This window comes from Nelusetta ayraudi, unplaced genomic scaffold, assembly GCF_046127955.1.
Source record: "Nelusetta ayraudi isolate G7.1 ecotype Tasmania unplaced genomic scaffold, CSIRO-AGI_Nayr_v1 ptg000017l, whole genome shotgun sequence".
Lineage (NCBI taxonomy): Eukaryota > Metazoa > Chordata > Actinopteri > Tetraodontiformes > Monacanthidae > Nelusetta > Nelusetta ayraudi.
The window spans coordinates 3073151-3094651 of NW_027466067.1; the positions used below are offsets into that span (position 1 = coordinate 3073151).

The 21501-nt window shown below is 41.7% G+C and overlaps 3 protein-coding genes across 3 annotated transcripts; 2 read left to right on the forward strand and 1 right to left on the reverse strand.

Annotated features, from left to right (window-relative positions):
- Nucleotides 1-2750: 2750 nt before the first annotated feature.
- On the reverse strand, nt 2751-6934 carry pck1 (phosphoenolpyruvate carboxykinase 1 (soluble)). The gene is made up of 10 exons (XM_076024780.1): nt 6786-6934; nt 6350-6651; nt 5697-5881; nt 5383-5586; nt 5022-5209; nt 4750-4912; nt 4432-4656; nt 4163-4294; nt 3960-4055; nt 2751-3771 (listed from the first exon to the last, which is right to left on the reverse strand). Exons 2-10 carry the CDS (start codon nt 6571-6573, stop codon nt 3317-3319), a joined length of 1872 nt encoding a protein of 623 aa, XP_075880895.1. The 5' UTR covers nt 6574-6651; nt 6786-6934; the 3' UTR covers nt 2751-3316.
- A 3232-nt stretch (nt 6935-10166) lies between these two features.
- On the forward strand, nt 10167-11983 carry LOC142887273 (ciliary microtubule inner protein 1-like). The gene is made up of 4 exons (XM_076024784.1): nt 10167-10923; nt 11031-11112; nt 11323-11415; nt 11507-11983. Exons 1-4 carry the CDS (start codon nt 10865-10867, stop codon nt 11651-11653), a joined length of 381 nt encoding a protein of 126 aa, XP_075880899.1. The 5' UTR covers nt 10167-10864; the 3' UTR covers nt 11654-11983.
- Nucleotides 11984-12628: 645 nt separating this feature from the next.
- chmp4ba (charged multivesicular body protein 4Ba) lies at nt 12629-20370 on the forward strand. Its single transcript, XM_076024783.1, has 5 exons — nt 12629-13000; nt 16409-16586; nt 16798-16912; nt 18027-18153; nt 18886-20370. Exons 1-5 carry the CDS (start codon nt 12817-12819, stop codon nt 18945-18947), a joined length of 666 nt encoding a protein of 221 aa, XP_075880898.1. The 5' UTR covers nt 12629-12816; the 3' UTR covers nt 18948-20370.
- Nucleotides 20371-21501: the final 1131 nt, after the last annotated feature.

Here is a 21501-nt window from a genome sequence, read left to right on the forward strand (position 1 = left end):
AATTCTAAAAGGTTTTCAGCTCCCAATTCTATTTTCGCAGGTTTCTATTTGACACACAGTGTCAAATCAGGCCTTCCGAGGATTTACTGAAACACTGACCGGCGAGAGATAAGAGTATCGGTGCTATCAGTGCTTCGTTACATCTGATGAGATATACAAAAGATAAGATAATCGAGGAATGTTTTTTCACATATGAGTTAATAATCACCCTGTTGTAAAGTATCAGTTCATGTATGTATAGCCCCCTGCTCCCTGCATGTTCAGCGACTTTGGGATTTCCTCAGATAAAGCCAGAACCAAAGAAGAGCACCCAGACACGCCAGGGTGCAACAGAAAGTGTAAATTATTGACTTAGAAAAAGTCAGAAAAACATTCCAGTTGTTGCAAGGATGTGCCTTTGCGGTGCTGGGATGGCAAAACAGAGGGCAGTGGACAGGATGTCCAGGCCGCTGCACAATAAATCTCAGTACAGTTATACTGTATAATGAATTTACATTGTGAGTTTCAACAATCTCACATTGGAAATATGCAACTGAGATTTTATTAAAGACGGCTGAATAAAGCAATTGATATAAAGGAGAAGAGATTCCTCGCAAGTATAAAACAATGAACACTAAAAATTAATTTGAACATTTTTAAGATGTTTATAAAATATTTTAAACATTTTAAAACAAATCAATATATTTCAGTTTTTCCCTTAATAAAAATATTTAATTTTTTGTAGTCACCACTCAGGCGATTACAAACCAGAATCCTGCACTATGCGGTCAACAATTTACCCAGTCCGTTTGTGTTTTGTCGTCGCCACTGTGAATTTGAAAGTGCAAAGAACGTGAAAAACAAATTCGGTTTCCACAAAGTGAAAAACAAGTGAGTGATAATTAACTTCTGTCTGTCAGTCTGTCTGTCAGGAAATTATCTGAACATTACACAACAGCTGCAGCGACCTGTTACTCAAAAACAGGGAGCCTCTTTCTTCCTGTTTAAGTGCACTTACATAATTCCATACCGTTTGCAGAAAAGGCTCGAGTGGATTGTAAAGTGGACTGTAAAATTAACCAACAGAACAAACCTCCTGTAAAGAAGTATATATATTTTTTAGAAATCTACACACTGAAGAAGAAGAAGAAGAAGAAGAAGAAGAAGAAGAAGAAGAAGAAGAAGCCTATATTGATACCACATTGGGGGAAATTTCATAATTATAACAACAATGTGGTGCAAAAGAAGGAAAATTATGCCAAAAATTACAGCCAATAAAGAAATAGAATAGAAATATTTACAGACTAAGGAAGGAAAAAAAGAGAAGATATTTACATTATATTGAAAGTTCGATTATTTTACAAGTTATGTACACAATATGACAGATGACAGATAAATAATTGTTATATTGTGCATTTATGAAAAGCAAGTGTTTGAGAAGATGAGCTGAAGAGTCTGTTGTTTCTCTCTGCATGTCATTGTTTGGCTGTGACTGAAGGCAGCCACATATAGGATTGGTGGTATATTTGATTTCTGCATCAAGGCCAAGTCCTTCTTTAAATAAAGTATTAGTAGTTATTTTATTTAATCATTTCCTGGTCCACACTTTGATGATTTATGGTTCTGCATAGTTTGTACTTTCGCATAAAATAAGCAGTGCAGTGGAGCCGTGCAGCAATCTTGTGTATTCCCGTGAATCTTAGAACATTGGACCTAAGACACCAAGAGGCACCTTGTGCTTCTCAATTAGGCCATAGCCAGCTTACAAGAACAATTGCAACAACAATTCTTCCATTAGGTCAAAGTGGACTTAACATAAGTTTGTGCCCCTTCGCTCTGGCAGAAGGCTGAGGTCCATCAGGACCAAAACCTCCCGCCACATGAACACCTTTTTTCCCATCCGCAACTGCACTGATTAACAGTTCTCGTGTCCCCCCCACCCCTCCACCCATAGACAATATGCACTCCATCAGCTCAATACCCTGCACTCACTCTTGCACTACATACTTGTTGTTCATTGTTCATTTTGTAAATTACCCATTTTCTGTATATTTTTAAATATTCTGTATATTTTTAAATATTTCTGTATATTTTAAAATATTTTTTAGTATCGTTACTTAGCCCTCTTTTTTGTTCCGCTGTCCTCCAAAGCACCAAGCAAACAACAAACAAATTCCTTGTAAGTGCTAAACCTACTTGGCAATAAACGTGTTTCTGATTCTGATTCTGATTTGTGAGAAATTGCTTTGCTCCAAACATCTTTGGTTTTCTAGTGAGCTCTCAAAAATTGAAAATCGTGAAAACTTCTTTTCGCCCCTTCATTTAAACTGAAGCAATGAAGCTTGAATCTCATATCGACTGAATGCACATGAAACGTTCAGAAACGCCAGTGGATTCACACTCTCAGTACTTGGCCAGAGTTTCTTTTGCAGCAAATTACTGCATCAGTGTGGCCTGAATGTGTCTCTGCTGAGGCCTTCTGGCAGGCCAGGTTGCTGCTTTAAGGGGATACACTACATACAACCATCAATGTCAAATCCTTGAAATTTTTGAAGATGAGTTTCCTGGTGTTTTTTTCATTGTCATGTCAAGCATTTCTCTGATTTACCTTTGCCCTATTTGTGTGTCAGTCAAAGACACACCATCCTGTTAGTCGAGTTTCCCTCATGATGCTGGCTGCTGTTATTACTTTACCACTAAAGTCACCATTCTATTGACTTTCCCTTGTGTTGCAAAGCCATGAGCAATTCCAATGAAATGCTGAGACAATGTTTCCCTTTAAACAGCTTTATTGTTTTGTCCCATCTCCGGGGACTCATTGCAACAAAAGCAAGAACCAGGGGATAATAAGAGTACAAAAATAAGTTAAAGAAATAACAAATTGAACAGAAAACAATAAAAGTGGAGCCCAGGTCATCTGGATACTCTCTGTGTCATACAAATCTTCATAGGAATAAGTAAAGGGTGTGCGTAATAACTTATTATTAAATAATAGAAGTCAAACGAAACATTGAAACAACAATTTAAAGCACAGCTCTTCTGTGACTGTATGTTTTTTAGGCTGAAACTGAGAAAATTGAATGCAATTTATACATCACCAAAAAATTTCAATCAGGACCAATTGAAAGAAAAACAGTTGCCTTAAGCTCGAGAACAATTAAAGTAATATTAAAGTGCATTGAATTATAACAAGAAAAAAATTAGTTTGACCACTTTTAAGAGGGCATTGATATAATTTCTAGGACTAGGAAATTCATTATGATTCGTTTTAGACAAAACAAATCAGCCCCTGAGAATTAAACATGTTTTTTTCCCCTTATTTTCTCTTCCTTCGTGCTCACATCTGCTTCACCCTTTGATGCAGCAGTTCCAGCTGCTGGGCCACTTCATTTGGTAGGTCTTCATTCACCTGCGAGGTGAAGTACTTCCTCACCTCGTCCACCTCCCTCTGCCAGAACTCCTGATCTATTGAGAACAGCTCTTTGAGATCCACATCCTGCAGACCCTGGAGGTTCAGGGAGCCGCTGCAGGGCAGGTATCCCACGGTGGAAGGCATGGCGCCGGCTTCGCCGTTCAGCCGCCGGAACATCCAGTCAAGCACACGTATGTTGTCGCCAAAGCCAGGCCAGAGGAATCCACCCTTGGGACTCTTCCGAAACCAGTTGACGTGAAATATCTTAGGCAGCTTGGCCCTGGGCCGGTCTGCCATGCTCAACCAGTGAGACAGGTACTGTCCAAAGTTGTAGCCAAAGAAGGGCCGCATGGCAAAGGGGTCATGCATGATAACTTTGCCTAGAAAATAAAAGAGAGTGGAAGTTGTGATTATTTATTTTGTCGAATGGTCAACCCTGTTTCTTGGACCTTTAGCGTTTTGCCTATGTCACTGCAAATTCTTGATTATTTTGCAGAGAATGGTCAGGTCTGAGGTTATGGCGTGCTAGGATTAAAGTAGCCTTTCATTAAGAAGACTGTAGGCTGACCTTTGTATTCAGCAGCAGCAGTAGCCTCTGACCTCATGGCCGCTCCAACAAACACCCCGTGCTGCCAGCTGAAGGCCTCATAAACCAGAGGAACACCTGGAAGGAAGTCACAAATTTAAAATGGCATGTCATGAATTTATCTTGAAAGGTTTCATGCTCTGACCCTGACAGCTCCACCCATATCCACCCCACTTCCAGCTTACCCTCAGGCCTGCGTCCTCCAAAGATGATGGCCTCAATGGGGACTCCCTCAGGGGATTCCCATAGTGGATCGATGATGGGACACTGATTGGCCGGGGTGCAGAAACGAGAATTGGGATGGGCACATGGTTCTCCTGAGGAATGTGAAAATATGAATACCAGTGGTTATAAATTAAGATAAAAACCAAGGAACCATCAAATTGCTAATTTCTGTCCAACCATGTCATGGTTAATTCAAAACTGTCTCACTGTCTAACAATTAAATCCGTACCATCTTGGGAGCTCCAGGGCGTGTTCTTCCAGGAAGTGATGGTGACTCCTTCAGGCAGCGATTGGTCCATGCCCTCCCAGTACACCCCACCATCACTGGTCTCAGCAACGTTTGTGAAAACAGTGTTTTTCGTAATGGTTTCCATAGCATTGGGGTTAGTCTTTGCCGAGGTGCCAGGCGCAACTCCAAAAAAGCCGTTCTCAGGGTTGATGGCACGTAGATTGCCTAACATCAGAAATTAAAGGGGTTTAGGTTATGTTTTATAGTCCATTTCCATATAAATTCGACCGACTGTACTGATTGTTGAGAGCTACTCACCATGTTCATCAAATTTCATCCAGGCAATGTCATCCCCCACACACTCAACCTTCCAGCCAGGAAGCGTGGGGCAAAGCATTGCCAAATTGGTCTTCCCGCATGCACTTGGGAAAGCTGCTGCCATGTACTTCTTCTCACCAGCAGGGTTGGTGATGCCCAGAATCTGTGAGAAAATTCAAGGCAGACAAACAATGTTAATAGGGAATCACAGACAGACATTTGGTCAAGTTCCTTCATTTGAAATCCATCTATTTTTTCATTTTATTTCGTACCAGCATATGTTCTGCAAGCCACCCCTCTTCTTTGGCAAGACGTGAAGCAATGCGGAGAGCAAAGCACTTCTTCCCCAGCAGGGAGTTTCCTCCATAGCCACTACCGAACGACACAATTTGCCTTCGGTCTGGGATGTGAGCAATGAGCGTCAGGTCAGGGTTGCAGGGCCAGTTGTTAACCAAGGGCTCTGAAAGACAAATCAGTCAGTTTTACTTAAGGCCAACTATTCAATGAGTCACCTACATCCATACAAGTAGTTACAGCTATTTAAGGCAACATTAGTTGCACAGTTGACCATTAAGATCCATAAAAATGTACTTGTAGCTGACAGAAAAAAAAACAATTAAACTGTTAACCTACTTTTGAGTGGCAGTGGACAGCCAACTGAGTGCAAACAGCGGACAAAATCCCCATTGGCCAAGGCACTGAGCACAGCCGTCCCTATGCGGGTCATCACTCTCATACTGGCAACCACGTAGGGAGAGTCAGTCAGCTCCACTCCAATCTTAGAGAGTGGAGAACCCACTGGGCCCATGCTAAAGGGGATCACATACATGGTCCGACCTGGGGGTTGGAGGTCAGAGACATCATTAATTTAGTGTAATTATGGGCTTGTACTACACTTGTTCACTCTAGTGAAAGTTACAAAGGCTGAACATGGTGCCCGGTGGTACCTTTCATGCAGCCAGGGAAGCGCTCAGCCATTGCTTTGTCAAACTGTTCTGGGGACATCCAGCGACCCAGCTGGCTGACTCCTCCACCAATGGGTGTGGGCACTGTGTCTTTCTGTTCCTTGGTCACAATCACGGTCTTGCTCTCGACACGAGCGACATCCCTCGGGTCAGTCCGGGCCAGCCAACTGTAGTAATACAAAATCTTTGTAGGACTTGTTTGGATAATACCAGCTCTGACTTAAGAAGCCACATCCTGTTATGTTTCGCAATGGGATAAATTAGCAAAATTCTTGTGTTAATCCTCTCCCTAAAGCAATGCTGCGTAGCTGCAAGACAACCACTGGAAAGAGTTTGTGGTCAAACTGGTTAATCAGATTGCCAAATCCATTGAGATGACACATCTGTTCAAATGTCCATTAGCATCCAGTTGGAGCATGCTCAAAACAACTTTCGGACCTGATGTAATGTCACTGCAATCTGTGAACCAAAAGCAGTCTCAGGTATGACCGTTTGAACCGTAACTCAAATACCTGCTGTAGTGGATCAGATAAAACAACTACGTTGCATAAACTTCTTTTCGCCTCACCAACTAAAAGGCAAAACACTACATTTCCACCAAGAAAAAAAGTCTAGATAATTACACACCAACTTACCAGTTTTCATATTTCTTGAGTCTCTTGACCATCCCCTGCTCCTCCATCTGTGTCAGGATGGCACAGTTCTCTTCCTCGGAGCCATCACAGATGTGCAGGAAGTCTGGCTGACACAGACTCACGCTGGTCTCCACAAAGTCCTTGACAGCCGGGCTAAGGGTGCTGAGATCACCCTGCAGGATCCTGGTGCTGCTCTGGTTTTGGGACTGAAGCTGGGGAGGCATGGTTGGTAGTGTCTGGAGGAGTGAGTGGAAAGACTGGAGAGAAGAAACGAGGCGAGCAAGCCAAAGGGGTTGGCTAGGCTGAAGGAGAGGTTAGAATGGAAGACACAGAGAGAAGAAAAACATTAGTGTTGTGCCCAAAGGGAGTCAGACAGCATCGCGGTGCCCACCTTCTTCAACCCGTCACATTGCACTCCAAGAAGGAGAAAGGTTACCTTGAGTTGTTTCGTTGAGGGAGAGGAGTCTTCAGAGTGGCCTCATCAGCCGATGCTTTCAGTTTTCAAGAGAGTTCAGGAGGATTTCTGCCTCTTGCTTCAGCTGTATCATCAGGTGTGACGGACTGCTCTCTTTATACCTGATGCCGCACCGGAGGGGGAGGGGGATGAGAGGGAGGAGGAGAGGCTTGGGGCGGGAGACTGGTCTACGGATCTGTTTGCGGCAACCTGTTGTTGCGCGCACATCGAAGAAACACCGTGTCATCCCCAACGTGTTTATCATTAAGCCAGCCTTTGGGACGTAGCATACCCTTCACGTAACCGGTTCCCTCTGCCCTCGGGCTGTACAATGACAGCTGGAACTTGGCTCGTCTCCCAAAGGACAGTCAGTTAGCGTCACAGTGCCACTATCACAGAAAGAGCGGTCATTTCTGGGTGCACTTGGTCACTGAAATGGCCAGTTCGTTCACTCCAAAGTTTATGTAACACAGATGAAGCAATGTAAAAAATCAGTCTGCTCACACCTTTTCTATCAAGCGCGAAAGAGTTTTTGTTGTTTCTTTCTCGGTCAGATGACAGAACAGCGATTGTCACCAAAATCATTTTCTTCCATTTTACTCTTTTTTTCTTCTCTTTCTCACTGTGGTGGTGGTCTGGACACCTCTATTCCCCATGCAATTGTTGGTGAACCTTGACCCACATTACAGTGGTAATATGAAGTTCAAATTCCACACATGCGCACGCGCGTGCGCCCACACACAGGCACACACATACCCTCAGGCAGGTGTGCGACATGGGCAGCACCTTGGCTGGCCTACTTTCTATTGGCTGACGGACAGGGGCTCGCCTTTGTGCAGGCAGAAGTCCGGCAAGGTAAAGTATGTGCTTGCGCAGCGCATGTGAAAGCACCATAGCGTGACTAGTGCTATTAGGTACCCTCCAGCAACTGCAGAAATGACAGGTGTCAGTGGCCAAAGTGCTTTACTTTAAATGCAAGTGAAAAATAGTTTCTGTGACTATTGAGGCTTGATTGTTTTCTGAAAAACATGACATGGCAAAGGCCAATAACACCCAAAAGCTACTTAGTGAGGAGACACTGACAAAACGGAATTGTTTTACCAAATCAGTATTTTTGTTTGGGGCAATGAAGCTTTAATTTTATGATTTCACTTTTTTTGTCCTTCCGTATTGCTTCAGAATATGCATGCGTTTTAGATCAGCCAGGGAGGTTGAGTAGGTTTAAGTGAGCTGAGCCAATGGCATTTGTAGGAATGTGAAAAGCCTTTGAGTGTTTGCGATGGTACAAGTTTCTGGCATGGCCGCAGACCTGACTTACTACCTTTGACAGTTATGACGATTAGAAGACAAGCTTTAGGTGGAAGCATTTTGCAGAAGAAGGGGGAGCTAATGCATTTGAGACGGCTGCAGGTGACACATGTAATCATCTATTGCTGATTGCTTGACTGTGAGACAACAACAAAACGCTGCAGAGGAACAGGAGCTGGGAGGAAGAGGAAAACTGGCCCTTATGTAAAACCCTGAGCTCCAGTGTTTTATGAACAGCGCTGTTAGGTGGTACTCTGTTGGCAGTTAGAAAACACACTAGAGGAATCTTCAAGTTGTCCTTGTCAGCGTAAAAATCAAGCTCTGGGATTTAAAGACTTGATATGGGCAAGAACAGCAGATGAACGTGGAAAACAAGTGAAAACGTTCTTGAGAAGAAATGTGTTTAAGTGTATATATATATATTTTTTTAAACTGCTTAAAGGTAAATGGTTAACACAATATAATGTAATAATTAATGCAGACATGATTCAGGCATCATGCTCATGAATGTTTTTGAATGTTAGCTGCTATTACTTTAAATAAGTGCTATACCACCCAGTTCCTCCAGTCCTCTTATCATCTATATCCATAGATTGCATGAAAAGAGAAAGTGCCATATCAGTCTAATAACAGCTAAGAGCCTGGCTTATCAGTCATCAAGAGGTATAACACAGTATTTGGACCTCTTGCTGACCTGTTGAAAATTAATTTTTACTAGGATTTTTCATTGTTGTCTGATTCATGACGTCAATACAAAGCAAGAAAGCAGTCAGCGTGGCTGTTTTAGATTCCAGCTTTGACGCCATTCGAACTAATGACACTTGGTAGGATGGGTGTGACACATGTATTTCCACCTGGTTTCTCCCCTCAGCAGGCAATAAAGCCCCAAACGGAACTTAAAGTATTCAGCAGGTAGAAAAAAACAGATTGCTCTCACAGGTTCAAAGACCAGAGTGTTTGTTACTCGTGAAATGTTTGAGGACGAGTCATGAAGAAAATGGACTAGCAATTTTACCTTTACCTGAATTAAATTCAAATGTTCAAATGACTTTTGCTTTGTTTTGCTTGCCTTTCCATTTTCCACTACACGAATCCCTAAACATGTGGTTGCCACCACATGACAAATCCAGAAAATTGAACATTTCTGTGGATCCGGCCTCACAAAAGTTCACCTTAGCACAAAAACAAACATTGCTTCCCATATCTTAAAATCTGCAGGTGACATAATTGTGCTGCCAGACCAGAAACCTGTCACACGTGATAGAAGGAAGAGGCACCGACAATCAGTGAATATTGTGCTCTGAAAATTAACTTTGTCAGGAACTATTTTCACCATGTGAACCAAGAACCAGAGTTTACTACTCCAACATTTCACTGTGGTGAACGTGAGAGTCCTTAACTCCATCTGTCAGTCGCAGCGACTCATTACAGGCTGCTGTGGTGACTCCACCACGTCGTTTGCCAGTCAACATGTAACAGGGCACTCAAGTCATACGATCGCAGTGCTCCACCTTGTTCCTGCATTTTTCAATTGATGCAACTTCAGGTAATCATGATTCAGCTGGTAAACAAAAAAAAGTCTTATGTCACTGTGACTGACAAAAGGAGTTGGACAAGACAGACTTGGTTTGGTTGGAGCTCAACAAATAATGTTTCTTCTGCTTAGCTGGATAAGATGGTTGGCCCAATGACCAATACTACTTTTCCACAGGCAAAATTCTGGATTATTATCATTTGCTAATTGTTCTTAGTGATCATCATCAGAAATCAGTTCAGCTTCACCCTGCATCCAGGGTCAGAAAGATGACTGAGCCTTTTGTTTTTTTTTACAATGTGTGGATTTGGTTTGTAATGAACTATTGTTATTTTGATGCGTTAGTTTATCTGTATTGGCCTGGACTGGATTATGGCTCCAGTTTCCTTTTCTCAAAACATTCCAACCAGTGTGCGAAATACCCATAAATATTTCGCACAGAAATAGAGGCTTTCAGGGGTCTCATGGGTTATGCAGGCATTTTCGAGGCGCCAAGATGTTGTTTTTTTCATGAACTTGGATGCCTTTGGTTACAGCGCCACCTAGTGTATGTTTTAAATACTACAACTTAGTGCAGCGTTTCTGACACTATTGAGCAGCTGCTTGCCACTCACTTTATCTATAAAACCTGTTCACCTGCACCTGAACCTAGATGCCTAATCAGCCAATCACATGGCAGCAACTCAATGCATTTATATATTAGACATATCATTCAAAGCACAACATTTAAATCACGTTGAAAGCAATGCAGTTGTTGATGCCAGATGAGCTGGTCTGATTTTTCATGGACAGATGGGATTTCACGCATAAGCATCTTTAAGGCTCACAGAACCTTTGGATGTTTTAGGAATGGTTTGGAAAAGTGGACATACTGAGTGAGTAGGAGTGTAATTATAGACAAATGTGGGCCCAAGCAGAAAATGGCTAGAGAGTGTTTATGTGTGCATCCACACAACTTCATGCCAGAAGTTACCTTTGACCACATCCCTTCCAATAAAAGGTTGAATTTCACTTGATGAAATATGTCACAATATGCTTCTCATGCGTTTTGAACAAAGGAGACTTCAGTTTTCCATCCAGCCGCTACCAGTTACACCAGAGATGTGTGTCAGGGAACTCCATCTCCATGACCACCGTAAACAGGTCAGCCAGTGTGACTCACACACAGGTGAAACATTAGACTATACACACACTCACACAAGGTAGTGGTCCAAGACAGATGGCGGACCTGCAGAGAACATCTGAACCTGTCAACTTTGTTCATCAGGATGAAATCTGGTAAATCTCTTTTATCCCCCAACCTCTCTTTGCAAAAAAAAAAAACTCTCAACTAATTATATCAAAGGTTTCATTATCAAGTCTGTGTTCTAACTGCTTATGTGTAGGAAGGCCCATGTTAACAGCGAGAAGGACTCGGCCGAAGTCTGGCCCAAGAAGTGGGGCTTCCTGGTTGAAGCCTACAAGGAGGTAAACATGCAAGCACACATGATCCTGCTGTTTAAGTTCAAGCAATAATAACTGTTTATCAATCCATATCATCTGCGACAGTCTGATTAGCCGAACTGCCTATTTGCCTCTGCAAATGTTTCTAATCAACAAATTCCAAATTCCAATAAAATTATCCTGAGGTTAGCGGTTGTTTGTATTTTCCCATTCAAACAATGTTTTATTTTTCAGTATAACAAAGAGAGCGTGACCCTGAAGGAAAAGGTTGGAGAGGGTCATCAATATTTGGCAATACATCCTTCTACAGGAGAAAAGGACACTAAGGTATCTATCTATCTATCTATCTATCTATCTATCCACCCGCCAACCCACGTTTGTATCTGTCTGTCTGACACTGTCCATGTCTCTCCCACAGACGCCCCCCTCACCTCCTGTCCCTCAAACAACTCAGGCTCTGATTGGCTGGCGCTCAGGTCTTCCATTGGAAAAGTATGGCAGAGTGTATTATGGGAGGAGGAGTTTTCTGAAGGAGCTGGACTGGCCCGCCAACGCTTGCATCTGACTCCGGTGAAAAGCTGAATGTGAAGCTGAAACACAGACAGTGGTGTCCAGTGTCAAGATACACATTAACAATATCAACCATTAGCATGAAAAGTGATTTGTGACGCTTCCATACTTGTGTCGGTCTTGATGCTATGTCTGAAATCATACTTTGAAAAGTGGAAGCCTGGTGTAATTGATAGTAAAAAAAGGAATGTAAGCCTATTGTTCTACCCTTTTAATCTCTTGATGCAGCTGCAATGCAATTATCACTCAACTTTCCTTGTGATGACCTGATCTGATGTGTATTATTATCTATTTAGAAGGGTTTTTTTTCTTTTTTTTAGTAAAAAAAAAACAAAAACAACACAAATTAACCTCTTATCCATATTGTATGTCAGCAAATCTTGTATCATTCCATTAAAAAAAAAAAAATGTGGCACATAACAAATGTAAACATGTAATGTTTACATTTAAATCTATTTAGTTATTACACGGTTGATGCAGCATTGTACAGTTAAAAATTGTACAGTTTAGCCGAGAGTATCTTTACTTTCAAACCTGTTTATACGTTCCAACCATTTCTTTTTTTCCTCAGCATTGAAAAATAGAGGGGAAAAAACTTTCCCACCCATATTTTACCAATTGCTAAAATGATCTGATTCCAATGTAGGGATAATTTCCCCCACTCTTTTTTCTTCTCATCCACAACTTTTGGTCCTCTTACTCTGAGCTTTAACTTTTATCTTCTGTGTTCAGGAAAAGTCATGGATGACGTCATGCTGTGAGCTTTAATATATGAATGTGAACATATCTTTTAAGAAAGCAATATGGTTGTAAGACATCGCGAGTAAGCTAAGAGCTGACTGTTATGGTAAATGTGACAAATTTCAATTTGTGACTTTAAAAGAATCAGAAATAAAAATACAAAAAATATCTAGCGATGGGAAAATATGCATCACGCATGAGTCACCTACTGACGTAATGACATCACGGGGCCTGTGTGAAAAAGCGGAAGAGAACGGGACAACAACAACAGCGGCGGTAGCCTCCCAGGTTGGCCGCGATCATTAACGAGGAAGACGATCCTAGCGAATTTAACATTCAATTAATCGGTGTCGTAGGGCAACGGTGGTTGTTTTTTAGCCAACATTCGGTAGCCATCGTGCGTATCGAAGAGTCAAAATGTCGCGGTTTATCAAGATGCTTGGCGGCGGGGGTAAGAGTGTGAAAGCGCCGACGACCCAAGAGGCTATCCAGCGTTTGAGGGAAACCGAGGAAATGTTGACGAAAAAGCAGGATTTTCTAGAAAAGAAAATCGAGCAGGAGATCATAACGGCAAAGAAGAATGGCATGAAAAACAAACGAGGTGAGAGAAAATCCCTTAAAATGCGTGTTTGGTGCTGTTAAGTCGTGCGAGCGGAGTAGTTTTGTTGTTAGCCGCAGGCTAGCCGAGAAGTTGCCACTTGTCAGGCAGCCTCGCCGACCTCTCCCTCCCCACTCGCACAAGACTCCATGTTTTTAAACACCGTCTTTTAGGCAGACACTGGTTTGTTGTTTAAATGACAAGTTTATATATTCAGACAGAAGCTAAATAAACGACGGGGACTGTTATAAAAAAGGAAACTAAAACCGCTGGGAGGAAAAGTTGACTCGTGGGTTTTTAAACGTGACGTAAGAAACCAGGAAGTCTCGATAAGTCGGTCGGAATGACACGAGATATTTGGTAAAGAAAACGATTTTAACGTTAATAAACACCATCGTTGTCGTTACGAATTCGTTTTCTAATTAACTAACACACAATCCTTCCTCAGGCTTCAGACAGTCTTTAATTTCACGAATGTTTCCCTCTAGTTAGGCCTGTTGTGTAAAATGTAAAAACGACTAGCGAACATTTTGAGAGGCTAAATCAGGGTCACGTGTTCTCTCGATGAAGTCTGTCCTGAACCATTCTGCTTCCTCATGCCGGCTTGACTTATCAAGTTGTCTTAATACCTTTTTAATTGCATCATGTGTTACAACATGCCATTCTTTAATTTATGGGCAGCTTCCGTAATCTGAACATCAATTAAAAATCAAAATCAAAATTCTGACATTGTAAAGTTTTTAACACGTTTGCCGTAATATGTTTATTTTATTTTATTTCATACTGTAAAGTTTTGTAAACATATAATTGTCAGAGCAGGAAAACAACTTTCCTAAATGTTAACAAACACTTGCAAAAACAACCTTGCATGCAGCAGCTGGGTACATTATAATTTAAAGCAGCAGTTGACATGCTGAATTTGAAATATAAAGTCGGTCTGCTGTTAAAAATGTGTTGTTGTTTTTTTGTGTGGTTTTTATTTTATTTATTTTTTCCCGAAATGTTGCGGTTTTGTTGGCAAATATGTGCCTGACACTGCATGAAATGGTGCCATGCTGTGGTTGCTGAGAGATCTTTGAGGCAATCGCAGAGCTTATGGTAAACATTAATAATAATAATAAACATTACGTAATGCCAACACGAGCTGTGGAGTCCATTTAAAACTGGTTCTTAAAAACCCTTCCCGCACCCAGTGAACAGTTTTATTTCCAAAAACCGGATTGTCAACATAGCGCTGCGCCTGTGTGCCTCTCTCCATTCCCAGTATTCCGCTTATTAGAGAGGTAGAAGCTGTATTTTCACAGTCGGGTAGAGCAAATATTTAACTCAAAGAAAGGAAATACTTTGTTTTGTTTATTTGCTTCAGTTAGTATTTATTTTACAGTTTAGTTTACAGCAATGTATTTGGATGTCACTAAGAGGAAAAAACTTCATGCCAGTAACTCCTGTAGTGTGCTTCTCATACAAACGACTTTATTCTCATATTGCAACTTTTTGATTTTATTTTCATTTTTACAAATCAATTTTACAATATTTCAACTTTTCTAAAATTATGACTTTAACCTTGTAATTCAAAACATGTATGTATGTATTTCCCTCTGAGCGGCGCTAATACTCTGTCGATGAGTGCTACAAAACAGTGTTCAGAATGTTTTGTTTCTCCTGCCTTTGAAATGTTTCTATTTTTAATGTTGTTGTTTTGTTTTTGTTTTTTTGTTTTTTTGGGGGGCAGCCTCATTTTAACCAAGGTGTAGCCTATGCGTACTTACTGGAAGCCGTAATATTTTATAGCCAAAATACGTCGCAGAGTGTAGCGTACTGCGTGTAATCTATCACCGCTACAGTTTTCAGGGAGTTTGTTCGGAGGAAAAGAGTCTGGGATGAGGAAAAGAGATTGTCACAGATGTGACCGCATGATATGGTCGGGGAAGCTCTGAGCACAGCAGCAGCACAGTCTGTATAATCTGATAATGTTTTGTCAAGGTCAGGTAATGATATTATCGGTTCAAAAAAAAAAAATGGGGCTGGCACAGATATAATCTGATGAAACTGGGACGGTCTCCTGTTGGCCGCCTCCTGTCTAGCGAGATAAAATGTACAGTAGTCAAAGTGTGTGTTTGAAAGAAAGAAAAAATAAAATCCAGAAACACATTCAACCCTTGCACGCGAATAAATTGTTGCGTATAAAAACGACCGTCATTTGCAAGGAAGGTGCGTATTCTGATTCATTTCTGCTCTTCAAACTCTTTCCTGGATCACAATAAACTTAAGATCATGTAACATTAGCTTCAGCTTTGTCACTCTCTGAGGATATACAAGCCTACAGCGACATGACAATATTTACCTGATGGCCTACTCGAAGAGCATTTCTTCCAGCTACTGTACTGTTGCATTAGTGTTTGCGTGCTTTCCAGTCTGCCCCCTTTTTGGCGTTGCCGCTAGCGATTTTCTTTCCAGTTTTTAATCACTACTTCTAAACTGTATTACAGCCATTTTATGGTGTCTTGCCAATGTATTTCTTTATGTTTGGGGTCATTTTCACAAGAGTAGCTTTACTTTGTGATGGAAAATTGACTAATATATATATATATGTGTGTGTGTGTGTGTGTGTGTGTGTGTGTGTGTGTGTGTGTGCGATTTTCTTTCCAGTTTTTAATCACTACTTCTAAACTGTATTACAGCCATTTTATGGTGTCTTGCCAATGTATTTCTTTATGTTTGGGGTCATTTTCACAAGAGTAGCTTTACTTTGTGATGGAAAATTGACTAATATATGTGTGTGTGTGTGTGTGTGTGTGTGTGTGTGTGTGTGTGTGTGTGTGTGTGTGTGTGTGTGTGTGTGTGTGTGTGTGTGTGTGTGTGTGTGTGTGTATATATATGTATATATATGTGTATATGTATATATATGTGTATATGTATATATATATGTATACATGTGTGTGTATATATATATATGTCTGTCTGTCTGTCTGTCTGTCTGTCTGTCTGTCTGTCTGTCAGTCAGTCAGTCAGTGAGTGAGACAGCTGCAGATAAGATCACCAGCATAGGACAGTAGAGTTGATCAAGGATACATTGGTGGAAGTCTTGTGTCCTGAAACTTTTGTTCATTCTTATTCTTATCAGTACTACAAAGTCTGTCTCTTATCGTGACAATAGCTTAAGGCAGGTTATCTAACATGGGCATGGTGCCTCCTTCCCTTGATCGGTTCTCGGTCAAATCACTTAATGCCTGTGACCAGCAGGGCTCAAATATAAAACCCTTCTTACACCTCCAACTCGATGAAAAGCCACGTAAGCACCTGAAAGTGTGTATGACGAGAACATTAGAAGTTTTCACCAGGTTGGCGATCTCAGGGATTTGCCTTTGACTCCTAAATTTACCAAATGCTGTTATTTCTCTTGGCGTGCAGCCGCTCTGATGGCCCTGAAGAGGAAAAAGCGCTATGAGAAACAACTGGGTCAGATCGACGGCACTCTGTCCACCATTGAGTACCAGAGGGAAGCACTGGAGAACGCCAACACCAACACTGAAGTCCTCAAAAATATGGGAATGGCTGCTAAAGCAATGAAGCATGAGCATGAAAAAGTGTAAGTGAGGCCTTTCAAAATGGTTTGATTGTTTTGTTTGGAGTTTCACTTTAACACGTGCAGACCAAACATAATGTACGCATTGTAAAACTCTAATGAGTGATGTTCCAACGCTGTCCTCGCTTCAAGGTTGCTGCTGCTTTTCTTTGGTGAGCCCTCATTGATGTATTCATCACATTAAGGAGTTTAATACCCTCTGTCTGCTTTCCAGGGGCGTGGACAACGTTGACGACCTGATGGCTGAAATCGCAGAACAACAGGATCTGGCTGTTGAAATTTCAGAAGCTATCTCCAAGCCATATGGCTTCAACGATGAGTTTGACGAGGTAAGAGTCGCCCAGTGGTTCTCATCAAGTCGTGTGTGTGTGTGTGTGTGTGTGTGTGTGTGTGTGTGTGTGTGTGTGTGTGTGTGTGTGTGTGTGTGTGTGTGTGTGTGTGTGTGTGTGTGTGTGTGTGTGTGTGTGTGTGTGTGTGTGTGTGTGTGTGTGTGTGTGTGAGACATGTCTCTCTCTCTCTCTCTCGTATACACAAAGTGTATAAAATGTGCCAGCCACAGTGTAATGGTCAGCTGCAGAGTTGCTATTTTAAGTAGGATTTGCTCACAAGCACTGAACATCACAGTCACTTGGACGTGCGCAAATGAATTTCACTGCGCTGGGATGCTTGAGAGCATGGGGCGAGGTAGGGAGCTGGGAAAATAAGGAGGACTGATTGGATTGGATGGAGCAGCACTTTTAGAGTCAGGCTTCAGATCCAATCTACAACTGCTGCTGAATGTATCCAAAGATAAACGCAAACAGCAACTGCACCTGAGGGCAGGGAGGAGCAACATGTACTATTACAAACGGCTAGTCTTGCACAGGAAGTATCAGCGCACCTGTTACCTGCCGTCAGCCGGTGTTAATCATTGGCTAGGACCTGTGTGATCAGTGATGTAGTCGGACCACATGGACAAACAATTATTTGTTGCAGACGGCTTGTCATGCTTGGCGACTCCGGTAGCGAGTTTTCTGCTGGTTTCCTATGCAGCAGGCAAAGTCATTGTGTTGTCTGGAATTCGGCCAGACTGCCAGAAATAATCAATAACATGACCAGGATGAATGTGGTGTCTGACAATGGCTTGGTTTTTGTCTCCGCTGCTTGAGCCAGCGTTAGCCTAGTAACCCCAAGAAACTTTTTACTAGTGTTGTCGTCAAGACGGCACCAACCGCGACCAAGGTGTTATCAAGACTAGAGAGTATCGAGACCAAGACCAGACCAGGCCAGACTGGATATATCCAAGAAAAAGAACAACAGAAAAAAATGACCAGTGAAGCCTGAGACGAGAACAAGGCCCTTAAAAAGTGGTCTTGAGACCGGTCTTTGGACTACAACACTACTTTTTGATAATGTAAAAGTGTTAATGCTTTTTTTTTTAATCTTTGTCATGTGGTGTTTCAGGACGATCTGTTGGCTGAGCTCGAGGAGCTCGAGCAGGAGGAGTTGGACAAGAATCTCCTGGACATCCAGGGAACAGAGGATGTTCCTCTTCCCAGCGTACCTTCCACAACCCTTCCAACAAGACCAGGTATCAAACTTGATTATGGCCAGTTTGTTTTTTGTGAATTTAATTTCCTTTCCTTCGTGAGTTGCAACCTTCTCTCCTTTAATGGTGACCTCAGGGTCAAATACAGCTGCTGCACAACTGCTGCAGCCCTGGTTACTGTTAACTGTAACAAACAACAAATGACCATTGGCTGTTAGCAAACAGTTTATGGTTTGAGGTGTACAGTAGTTTTGTTTTATTGTTGTTGTTTTTTTCTTGTGAAGTCATTCCTGTGTGCAGGAGTGCCTCAGTGCTGCAGGCAGCAGTTTCACAGCTTATAGACTCCCAGTCAAAAGTTTGGACAATGTTTTTTCTTTCATTTTGTAGATTGTCACTCAAAGCATCAAAACTATTTAGATGATACACAATAGCTACCCTTCATATAAAATATATAGAACATATTTAGGTATTAAACTGTTTTTTTTCATTTGCCACATTAATCCACATATCTTGGTCATGTATTTGATGTCTTCAGTATGTATCTACAGTGTAGAAAGTAGTGAAGATAAAGAAGAAACAAGTGTGTCCATACTTTTGGCCGGTAGTGTATATACTGTAAACTCTAGTCTTTCTTTCCACCACATTATTCACAGCTATGGCTTTGATTACTGTTGATTGGACACGCAAACCAGCAGCCTGTCTGTTGTACTATCTGTTCCTGCAGCTGATACAGCGTTCTCTTTTCTCTCTCTCCCTCCCTCTCTCTCTCTTTAGCTGCAAAGGTGGAGGAAGACGAAGACGACATGGCAGAACTGCAGGCCTGGTCGACCAACTAAGCCGAGCTCTGTGAGCTGGCCAGCGCCCTGCCTCCGCTGTCGCCGCGCTGCCAGGCGAGTCCCACACGTCTGCGACGCAGTCATGGATGTCGGGCTGCTGAGCTGGCTGCCGCCCCACCATAAAGCCAACATCCCAACAAACACTAAGCATACCCCAGTGCTACAGTCTGCACTCGTACACATTATGAGCGAGTGCAGAACGGATCGAACGCAGGCTTTCTCTCTTCTGTATAATACTAGAATAAGAATCTTCACTCCAGCTGTACTTCCCTCTGTGTCAAAAGGGCAAAGAGCTTTAAAAAAAAAAAAAAAAAATGCCCGGACAACCTGTACACTTTTGTATTAAAGTTCTTAATTCTGCAAAGCGTGAATGAATAAAACTTCAGGAGTGTGCAAGTGCATACTTTCTAAGGAAGTGTGTGGAGCAACATGGCCAGGCTTGAGTCTGGGAGGAATGTCATGAATCAGGAACTTAAGGATGAAAACAAAATCGGAGACGACGTGTCTTGGTCATTCAAAAATAATCCCGGCTGCAGGTACATGTATAGGATAAATGATAGTGTAGGATGTTTACATCACGGCTTCAGTGTCGAGAAAATCAGCCAAGCAAATTGATTTGCTACAGCAGTAACAATAGAAGGCTGTCTGCCATATCTCTGACAGGTTTAGCATTAGACAGACCCACAGATTTAATCAGTCACGACTCAAAAGTCCTGTTTCACCAGAGGCGCAATGGATTTTGTCATTGGCGTCCCTGTCTTTTTTTTCTTTTTTTAAAAAAGCAAATGTGAACTGTGGGCCTTCTAGTGTGGCTGTCAGAGGTTGAGTAACAACGTGATCTGACCACCATAAAACTGCACGTGCCTCCACTACGGACTATCTGCCGTTACACTAAGAATATCCTATATTGGTTGAATTCAAAAATAATTTTGTGTGTGTGTGTGTGCGCGTGCGCGTGCGTGTGTACATGGGTGAGTGCACGCTATGCCTTTGTGAATATTTAGTGGAACTGAGAACGGAATATTTTTTCAATTGCCCTTGTCTCTCTTATTGTGCAAATTGAATTTAAAGTGACCAACGTAAGGCATTGCGTTATGTTGTGTTATGTATCAACCCTCATCAGCAGGCACTTTTTTTTAAGGTTAATTTGAGAACTTTTGCTAAATCAGTCTGCAGAATCAAATATACAGGGACCATGGTCCTGATATTTAAACATACTTAATCTTATTTAAAGTCATTGTAATTTTTCTTTACAGGTTTTTTTTTTTTTTTTTGAATGTCACCTATATTCAATCTGTATAGAAACACAGTTTGACTTGTAATGAGAAAAAAGAAGCTGAATGTGGAGATTTTCAATGTTGCAGCCATGTTGCTCTGTGACTGGGGTTATATACATTTTATCTTAATAAAGTTGGGATGGAAACTGGCATTATTGCAGTTGTTTATCCTCAAATATGTTTTCTTAACATTTAATTCAAAGAACGCAGCACATTAGTATTTAAATACATTGTTACACAATATGAGCACTGAAAACAATTAAACAACATTTATTTTTAAAAGATATGTCAACATCCTTGGGCAAGGCAAGCCTATTAGCTATCAGTTCATAATGCATTAGAAAATAAACAGCACGAATAAACATTGAACCAAACATGCAAAAACGTGACAATAGAGGACAAATATTTGGAAAATAAAGGGAAGAACTCTTTAATTGTTGGTGGTAGCAAATAAAGCCTGAGGCTGCATTTTAGAAGGTGGGAGTTGAGACCGACCTGTCGCCTTCTGGGAGGTTTTCTTTCCCATGGTGTATATAAAAAATTGAGTGGCGTCTGTGTGTTCTTTTCATTCTGACCAAAACACTCAGCATTTGCCTCAAACCACTTAAAGCAGCTCTGAGTAACTTGAGCTTGCTACGATAATAACGTCGTAGCAAACGTTCAACACTTTCATTACTTCGTCTTTCATCGAGGTTTCTTAATGGGTTCCATTCCGCCATTTTACAATCTTATGTATTTGTAATATTAGTGTGTAAGACTGCCTCTAAATAAACGTGTGACGTTGCCATAAAGTGGTTCGTCCGCGCTTGAAAGTTACGCAGTGCAGTTACACCCACCCAAAGTTGTTGCCGTTGTGGAAGAAATTAAAACCTGGAACCTTTGGACTCTAATACGTTGCAGTATTGTTCAAGGATCTCCATCTGCACTGGACAGCAGCAGCAGCAGCAGCAACAAAACCATCCCGTGCACTCCAAAGTTTCAGCAGTGTATATGACACAAGTAGCGGTGTGAAACACGGGAAGCTCCACCACTAATGAGGTGAAGGGCGAGCCGTGCTACAGGCTGTCCTGCTCCTGGCAGTGCTGGCGGGGGGCAGTGTGCCGTGAGCACGAGGATCTTTGGGTGTGTATCTCTGTCTGACTGACAATTTATTTGGAAAGTGCCTGTCATGTTTATTAATGCCAGCGTCTGACATTAGCTGCTACTGATGACATTAGCTAAATGAATGTAAAAGTTGTTTTTATATATTCTTTAACAAGTCTTGAAATTGCGTCTTC

What these genes read in the sequence shown, in the direction of transcription:
- LOC142887273 (XM_076024784.1), top strand. Translation starts at nt 10,865, where the DNA reads ATGGCGGACCTGCAGAGAACATCTGAACCTGTCAACTTTGTTCATCAG. An exon ending in TGGTTGAAGCCTACAAGGAG is followed by an intron (nt 11,113 to 11,322) that starts GTAAACATGCAA and finishes TTTATTTTTCAG; the next exon opens with TATAACAAAGAGAGCGTGAC. An exon ending in CAGGAGAAAAGGACACTAAG is followed by an intron (nt 11,416 to 11,506) that starts GTATCTATCTAT and finishes TCTCTCCCACAG; the next exon opens with ACGCCCCCCTCACCTCCTGT.
- pck1 (XM_076024780.1), bottom strand. Translation starts at nt 6,573, where the DNA reads ATGCCTCCCCAGCTTCAGTCCCAAAACCAGAGCAGCACCAGGATCCTG. An exon ending in CTTCCCTGGCTGCATGAAAG is followed by an intron (nt 5,587 to 5,696) that starts GTACCACCGGGC and finishes TCCAACCCCCAG; the next exon opens with GTCGGACCATGTATGTGATC. An exon ending in GATGAAATTTGATGAACATG is followed by an intron (nt 4,657 to 4,749) that starts GTGAGTAGCTCT and finishes TTCTGATGTTAG; the next exon opens with GCAATCTACGTGCCATCAAC.
- chmp4ba (XM_076024783.1), top strand. Translation starts at nt 12,817, where the DNA reads ATGTCGCGGTTTATCAAGATGCTTGGCGGCGGGGGTAAGAGTGTGAAA. An exon ending in AAGCATGAGCATGAAAAAGT is followed by an intron (nt 16,587 to 16,797) that starts GTAAGTGAGGCC and finishes TCTGCTTTCCAG; the next exon opens with GGGCGTGGACAACGTTGACG. An exon ending in AACCCTTCCAACAAGACCAG is followed by an intron (nt 18,154 to 18,885) that starts GTATCAAACTTG and finishes CTCTCTCTTTAG; the next exon opens with CTGCAAAGGTGGAGGAAGAC.